Source organism: Rhododendron vialii, chromosome 11a, assembly GCF_030253575.1.
Source record: "Rhododendron vialii isolate Sample 1 chromosome 11a, ASM3025357v1".
NCBI lineage: Eukaryota > Viridiplantae > Streptophyta > Magnoliopsida > Ericales > Ericaceae > Rhododendron > Rhododendron vialii.
Genome location: NC_080567.1, coordinates 29,644,187 through 29,652,631, shown reverse-complemented (window position 1 = coordinate 29,652,631; position 8,445 = coordinate 29,644,187). Strand labels below are relative to the sequence as shown.

Genomic DNA, 8,445 nt, shown 5'->3' with positions numbered 1-8,445 from the left:
TATCTTACGATTTTTCAATTTTCAAATTTATGTTCGGACCATTAATCCACAGATCCAATCCAAAAGGCAAGGATCGGTTCGGTCCAGTTTCACGGTTCTCGATTTTTTTTGGACAGCCCTAATTTTACCCTTACACCACCGCAGTCCGGAATATTGAATCATCTAAACAAAAAAAACATGTTTGGGTGTTTGATAAAATTGAACGCTGGAAGCTAAAAAATTAGTAAGTACTAAATGCTGAATTTATTAAGTTAAAAGTTGTTTGATAAACATATTAAGTACTAAATGAAAATAAATGATGAATTAATTTTAGTTTCATTAGTTATAGTTATTCTCTTTTAATTTTACTAATGGTTACCATGTATTTGGTGTAATGGTGGAGTGGTGATTATGGCGGCACGACGATGAAATGGTGGAGTGGTGATTGTGGGGGCAAAGTGTTGGAGGTGGTGGTGGGTTTGTGTTAGAGTGAGTGTAGTGGTAGTGTTGGCGGTAGCGATGGTGGTGGTGAATGTGGGGAGCGGTGGTGGTGGTGGTGGTGGTCGTGGAGTGATGGTGGTAGTGGCGGTAGTGATAGTGGATGATGGCATAGTGGTGGGGATTTGTGTGGAGTGGTGATTGTAGTTGCGTCGATGGTGGTTGAGTGGTGGTAGTGGTGCTGCGACGAAGTGATGGTGGTGGTGGTGGTAACGACAATGACAATGGCGGCGGTATGGAGGATAGTGGTGGAGTAAACAAGGGTTGAATGCAAATTTTCATAAATTTAACCAAAGTTATATAGCTAAAAATTATCTATTTTTAATCAACCTTTTAGCCTATATTTTAAGCATTGTTAAATTTGGTTATCAAACCTACTTAATAAGTTATACAGTATTAAGTGTTGAATTTGAATTATCAAACAACTCCTTGTCCGTCTATGGCAAAATAAATAAATTAATTAATTAATTAAAACCTTGGGTATTTAGACAAAGTAGATTATCTATGGAATCACAAAATACAAAATCACTACAAATCTCACCTTATACTTAGGGCACCCACAAAACGTAAGGTCTATTTGATTAGAGTGAAAACGAAAAAAGAAATAATTCACTTTTCGGTTCTTGGTTATCATGAAGTACTAAAAAACAGGAAATTTTTTTCACCTTTTTTTGTGAAAATTACAACTCTTGTGACATTTCCCTATTATGTCCGTAATCATTCATTTCCTCTCATGATCCATAATGTATGTTGGCAAGTACAAAAAGTAGAAATATTTTCTTGGGAGATTCTATAAAAACTTGTTATTTTAATCAAATACATGGAAGAAAATAAGTTTTCTGTCCACTTCTTCTCTTTTCTTTTACTTTCTCGCATTTTCACTTTCGAGTATAATTTGTTTTCTTTTTAACCAAATGGACCCTAAGCAGAAATCCATTGTTGGCTCTTCTTCTCCGTCCATTAAGGAAATCCATCAAAGAGCATGCAAATGGTGGATTTAACTTACCAAATTATAGAAACCAAAGACAGTTTAATCCTCCATTAAAATTGCCCAATACTCGGTCCAAAAAACGACTAAAAAAAATCCCAAAACACTCTCTAAATATCAAGTTGACAAAAAAAATTTAAAAAAACTAGAGCAGGGAAAAAAATTTGCTAAACCCTCCTAATTTTCTGCATTTTCTCACTTGCTGTCACTAAAATCTGCGTCGATGACATCCCCGTCGGGACCTTTTCTGGTTGAGTCCGAAGGGCCAGTGCTGCCGCCGGGAGTGGGCCCCGCACCACCGGGTGTGGCGCCCGGCTGGTTATATAGGGACTGGCCGAGTTGCATGACTTCCTGATTCAGGGCAGCCATGGCGTCCTTCACGGCCTGAGTGGAGCCCCCTGATATTGCTACCTTGAGCTCTCCCAGTTTCGCCTCCACCTTCTCCTTCACGGGACCCGGAACTTTGTCTCCCAATTCCTTTATCTGCTTCTCTGTCTGGTAAACAACTGAATCCGCCCGGTTCTTTGTGTCGATTGTGTCTCTCTTCTCCTTGTCTTCCTTGGCAAACCTCTCTGCTTCTTTAACCATCCTTTCTACCTGCATAATTCCTCTCAAACATACCCTCAGTACTATTCTACTCTAGAACAGCCATTAAAAGTGACTAGGGTATATAACATGTATGAAGGCTGCATAAGTTTAACGTGTTTTCAATGGCTTACGGTCTGTACTCGAATGATCAACATTGAGCCTAAAGCACAAACTTCCTGGGTAATTAGCCAACTAAACATGTCAGATATGAATCCCGTACCCTTATCCGTGTCCGACATGCATTAAGAATAGACCATCTAGTATAGTATCACTAGTTAAGAAAAAATCTCTCTCAGCACAAGCCCCTCTTTCTGCAATGGCCGAAAAAGCCACTCAGACTAGCAACTATCAATAACGGTAAGGATTCGACAGTATACACTATTTGAGAAACCATACCTCGTCACTTGGCAATGTGCTAGCACCAGTGATGGTAATATCTTGCTTCTTTCCAGTGCCTTTATCAATGGCAGTGACAGAGAGAATGCCATTTGCGTCAATGTCAAACTTGATTTCAATTTGAGGAACTCCGCGAGGGGCAGGCGGGATTCCATCTAGACGGAAGCTACCGAGAGATTTGTTGTCCCTAACAAATTCTCTCTCCCCTTGGAGAACATTAAGCTCCACACTTGTTTGCCCATCAGCAGCCGTTGAGAACAATTCCGACTTTGAGGTGGGTAAAGTTGTGTTCCTCGTGATAATTTTTGTCATGGCACCACCAAGTGTTTCCAGACCCAGAGATAGTGGAGTCACGTCAAGCAGCACAATGTCGCTGACATCTCCAGCCAAAACACCAGCCTGTAACATATTGAACAAATGCACAATAACTTAGACCACGAACCAAAAGCAGAAATGAGAGTTTAAACTTCGAACCATAAAATAATATCACCACATTTTACACTCAAACTTAAAGATGATGCTGGAGTAAGTGGAAGAAAATTTAGAGAAGGATTGACCTGAACTGCTGCACCAAGGGCGACAACTTCGTCGGGATTCACAGAAACATTGGGCTCCTTTCCAGTCAATCTTCTCACAAGTTCTTGAACAGCTGGAATACGTGTTGATCCACCAACGAGGATCACCTCATCTAGATCACTGAAAGAAAGCTTCGCATCCCTCAATGAAGTTTCAACCGGTCGTTTAAGCCTAAGGCCAAGAACAAAACATAAGATCTTACTGCTTTCATATTGATGCGAAAGAAAGAAAAGAAAAAAGGATAGCGAGAAAGCGAAGGAAAAGAAAAGAAACACATTCCTTTTCCTAATGTCAAAGGGTACCCAACCAGGAGGGCCCCAAGAAGCAATCAAGCTATTCCATGCAATATAAAGAGACGTGTAAAAAGAAAAATGGAGTAACAGTTACCTGTCAAGCAGATCAGAGCATAGTTCTTCAAACTTTGCCCTTGTAATGGTGGTTTCCATGTGTTTGGGGCCGTCTGCTGTGGCTGCAATGAAAGGTAGACTGAACAAGGTAAATATTAGCATCAATAACAATTGTACGACGGAAACCTGTCAAAAAGATGAAGGTCAGAGACACCACAAATACCTAATGTTCGTCTGTGTCAAAGTTGACAACTCCATTTTTGCTTTCTCTGCAGTCTCAGTTAGACGCTGTAGAGCTTGTTTGTCCTTCAAAAGATCTATGCCTTCATCTCTCTTGAAATTACTGGCAAGCCAATCAACAATTCTCTGAAAGAAAAACAAGTTGTTAACTAACTTCAGCAATAACTCACCAAAACAAATTAAGCAATATGTTTTACGTCGCAAAACAAAGATTGCCAACCTTGTCGAAGTCATCACCACCCAGATGTGTATCACCAGAAGTGGAGAGCACCTCAAACACTCCATCACCGACCTCGAGAACTGTTATTTAGGAGAAGAATAACGTGAATGTAGCACAGAAATAGGCAAAAGGAATTCAAAAACCAATTCAGGAATCTGCCAACACAACTATCATTACTGACATTAGCAAATTAGCCAACTCCAATTCCCACCTCCTATTAAAGTGCACAAAGACCCTTGTACCCATAATAAACAAGCTAATACCATGAATTACTGAAAGCAAAAAGCGGTTTCCAGAGCAAGGGTTCCGTTTTGGGGGGTGGGGCTGCCGCCTCTTCCGCCTCCAGCCCCGCCCCCCTCCTCCTCCCCCCTCATCCTCCTTCCGGCGCCGTAGATCTCAGTCCTGCTTTCCCTCCCCTTTTCCAACTTCGTTGTCTTCGGCCCAGGTGACCCCGGCGACGCAGCTTAGTTCTGGTAGCTTGTGTGCCGTGGTATTTTCCGAAGCGAGCTTGGATCTGGTTCATGGGGTTTCGGAGGCAGCCGGGCTCTGCTGGTCTTCAGTTGGCAGGTAATAATTAGGGTTTGTGGAGGTTTAGGAGACTTAGTCTGTTTTGGGCCCTTTTTTGTGCCTTTTCTTTTCCGGCGAGGTCCTCCTCCGTCCGGATTTTTGTCCCGGTTTGGTTTCCCCAGATCCGGTGGGTGCTGGTGGTGGGTAATAATTTTTCTGTGTGTGGTGGCTGCTGGATCTCACTTTCGGTAGTGGTGTTGTGATGTAGTCGGCTGATGTCGGTGAATACCGTCTGGTTTCGGTTGCCTCCGGTACTGCAACCGTTGAATGAGTTTTGGTGGTTGGTTTCTGTCCGGTCTGGATTCTAGATCCCGGTTTGTGTGATTGCAAGGAGGTCTGGCTTGTTGTGGGTTGTCCGGTCTTCTACCGCGCCCCGGAGTTTCGAAGTGCCAACAGAAACTCACTCTGGAGCTTCCCTTTGCGGCTGCAAGGGATTTGTCCCTTTCGCAGTGAAAGCCAACATTAGCCATTAAAGGACCGTTCTAATGGTTTGAGCTCTAGGTTGCTCATCTACCGTTGCTAGGACGGACCCTACGCCGCATCGTGTCGGTCTGCTTTTGCAGTAATGCGTCTTTGAGCTTGTATGCCCTTTGTGGTTTGCTCGTTTCCTAGCTTTCAGTAGATTTAGCTCTTACCGACTGTTTTGTTTATTTCATGTAAGTGTCGTTAGGCTTCTTGGTATGAAATGAAATTTGCTGCTGATCCAAAAAAAAAAAGAAAAGAAAAGCCGTTTATCAAAATTTAAGTGAATAATTCAAAATGACTTTTCAAATTAACGGCTTTGTTTTCTCTCGAATATTCCTATCCTGGTTTGTATAAGCAGGATGCTACTGTACATGCAGATTCAAGAGAATGAGCTCCTAGCAAAGATTCACATGCATAAAAGGTAATCAATTCTACTGTTTCCCCTTTCCAATTCACTAACATGGAACACGTGTATTTTGTAGGATAGTAAATTGTTTGATGAATGATTAATGTAGATTTTTATGGCATTAATGACAATCAACTTACAACACATGTACTTATTTTGTATATTAATATTTCAAGTGCCACCTCCGATTTAAAAATCTGGCTCCGCCACTTGGCACGTGGTGCTCTAAGACCCTTTCCCAGTACCACATGTTCACCACCGAATTTGTAACCTCCAAACCATGTGTGCCGAAAAAGATCCCACGGTCACACGTGGTGCTTTAGGAGCAGTGAATAATCACTCCTAGAAGTCTAAAACAGCCAAAGAAAGTACGACTATACTCAACAGTAATTGGAATACAAGCAGGGAAAACTAAGAATTGGGACTGTCAAAATACCTGAAACATCAAAAGTACCACCTCCAAGGTCAAATACCAGAAAGGTTTCATTGTTCTTTTCAAAACCATACGCCAGTGAGGCAGCAGTCGGTTCATTGATAATTCGTAAAACCTCTAAGCCAGCAATTTGACCAGCAACCTTTGTCGCTGTCCTCTGGGAATCATTGAAGTAAGCAGGTACTGTGACCACAGCTTTGGTAACTTTGTCATTCAAAAATTTGGATGCATCATCCACAAGCTTTCTCAAAACCTGAACAAGAGAAGGAAAAAGAGATTAGGGAAAAGAAGAGAGCCGGTAAACTGCAGTCACACATCAAGCTCCTACCTCAAAATTTAGAATTAGAATAACGAGGAACAAATGTGTGCAAGCAGCCTAAATTTAACAACTACTGCCAAAAGGCGAACAACGCATCCAAACCCATAAAAGTGGCATTATAATGGGCATTCTTTGGTACTTCGAAGCATATAGAACACTTTGACAAGAAAGGATAGAGTATATGAAATACGTAAAATCGAAATGTACAAGAGTCCACACCTATATATCCTGGTCCACTGATGGAAAGCACTTTGAAGCGCAGATCCAACAAAACAAACCAAAACGCAACGGATATTGCTACATTCACAACCTTCGTGGAAGGTAAGTGTACTATTCACCCGCCAACCCAAATAATACATGAAGTATTAACCTTCCCTGTAACACAAGTCCTCATCGACCCACTCCATGTCTCCATGTGCTCTGAATACCATCAATGTACCAGTTTTTTTTTACTGTACAGTATGTAACGGTACTGATTATAATTTTTCAAAGCAGAAACTCAAATACTTCCATGCATAGATTTTCAAATTTTCTAGATAACTTTATTTATGAATCCCAAAAATGTACGTAGTCTTTTTCAAATAAAAATACTCTCTTTGTGGGACGGAGGGAACATACATTTGTCGCGCTTCCCCCCGATCCAACCAGCATTTGAGCACCGGATTTTATTAAAAAAAAATGTATAAACTGGCCGAGATTCATATTATACTAAATTTCAATTAATTAAGAAAAATCCTACGGGATTCGGCCCTGCAAGTCTATTGAGTAAAAATCAAAGTTCCTAACGTTTCAGGTTATCATTATTTTTTAAGTTGCGAATATATAAAACAAAACAGGTGGCTAAGCATATAAGCACAACATTCGGACCACCCACGTAGTAATATATACGTATAAAATATACATCTTACTATGAATATATTAAAAAAAGACATAAATTTTACGTCCGCCACTCCCTCACCATAGACGAAATCTCCTCAGGAGCAAACTGTCTCCCCATGGCCGGACACTCCAGCTTCGCATTCCCGTTCTCATCCCTCACCACTGTGTACGAGACCTGCTTCGCCTCCTCGTCCACCTCCGACATCTTCCGGCCGATGAACCTCTTCACCGAGAAAAACGTGTTCTCCGGGTTCACCACCGCCTGCCTCTTCGCAATCTGCCCCACAAACAAGTCCTTAGTCTTCGAGATTGCCACCCCCGACGGCGTCGTTCTGTGCCCCTCGGAGTTCGGCACGATCACCGGTCTTCCGTCCTCTATCGCCGCCGCGGCCGAGTTCGTCGTGCCCATGTCGATTCCGACGACCCTCTCCGCCACCGCCTGAACCGGTCCACCGGCTCGGCTCTTCTTTAACTTCGCTGCCGCCGGCCGCCGGCCGAAGAATACGGTTCGAGGAGGCTTTGTGGTTGATTGTTTTGAAGTCGGAGAGAAGAAAGTCGCGTGAATATGAGCAGTAGACGCCGCCATTTCCCTCTCTCCCAATATATAAACCAAACTCGAATTGAAGACCTTGTAAAAAGAATCAATTTTTACTCAGAGCTTGGAAGGAAAGAAGGAAAGCATCTATATGCATGTGTCTGTATATATAGAGAGAGGGGGTCCTGTTCCTAAAGGAAAAATAAGTATTTATTTTTTAAGATGGTAATTTCGAATTAAAAAATTATATACTTACGTAAGTTATTTATTTTTTAAGAAGATAATTTTGAATTAAAAAATTATATACTTATGTAAATAAAGGTGTTTTGAAACGAGGCCAGAGTCCTAATGATAAATTTTTGGGTGTCTCGTGAGTACCATGTCACCTAGCCGAAATGTGATACTCGAGCAACACATTCAGGCCGTTTCAAAGTGTATTGGACGGTCCAGATTGAAACACACTCTTTCCTTTCATCCCAACACTCTCTCTTCTTCTTTTTTCTCCAAATCCGAGCCGTCTAAAACAAATGGACGACCCGGATGCACCGGAAGGACACCACGTGATACCGGCTAAAACCAAAACTAAAATGTACAGCATCTTTGTTTTGTTACCAACCAAAACCAAAACCAACGGTTGTGTGAGTATTATTTTTGTTTTTGTCAAATGTAGACTTCTTTTATAAGATATCCAACGGCCACGAAAACAAAGTGAATCTCACGGGTTAAATAAGGACGGGTCAACGGGTTGAAAAATTGTTGGGTCTCCTTTTCCTTTCATTTCACGTCAACAAAATCAAACTAGAAGAATATCGATCGAAGAAGAAGATCGACGCAGAGGAGAAATCACGGTCAGATCAAATATATGTGTATGCGCATGCGAACAGAAAAATCACAATTAGATCATTTCCTTTCCATATATAAAATCCTAAGAAATCTTTCTCCTTTCTCCTCACTTTTTAGGTAACGTATTTCTATATAAATATTGCATTATTATCAAATAGAAAACATC

At 41.5% G+C, this 8,445-nt stretch overlaps 1 protein-coding gene across 1 annotated transcript; it reads right to left on the bottom strand.

Moving 5' to 3' along the window:
* Positions 1 to 1,628: 1,628 nt before the first annotated feature.
* Positions 1,629 to 7,597, bottom strand: LOC131306393 (stromal 70 kDa heat shock-related protein, chloroplastic-like). Its single transcript, XM_058332602.1, has 8 exons — positions 6,981 to 7,597; positions 5,707 to 5,956; positions 3,833 to 3,912; positions 3,596 to 3,738; positions 3,413 to 3,511; positions 3,007 to 3,196; positions 2,450 to 2,848; positions 1,629 to 2,062 (listed from the first exon to the last, which is right to left on the bottom strand). The coding sequence occupies exons 1-8, from the start codon at positions 7,485 to 7,487 to the stop codon at positions 1,661 to 1,663; spliced, it is 2,070 nt and encodes a 689-aa protein (XP_058188585.1). The 5' UTR covers positions 7,488 to 7,597; the 3' UTR covers positions 1,629 to 1,660.
* Between the last annotated feature and the right edge of the window lie 848 nt (positions 7,598 to 8,445).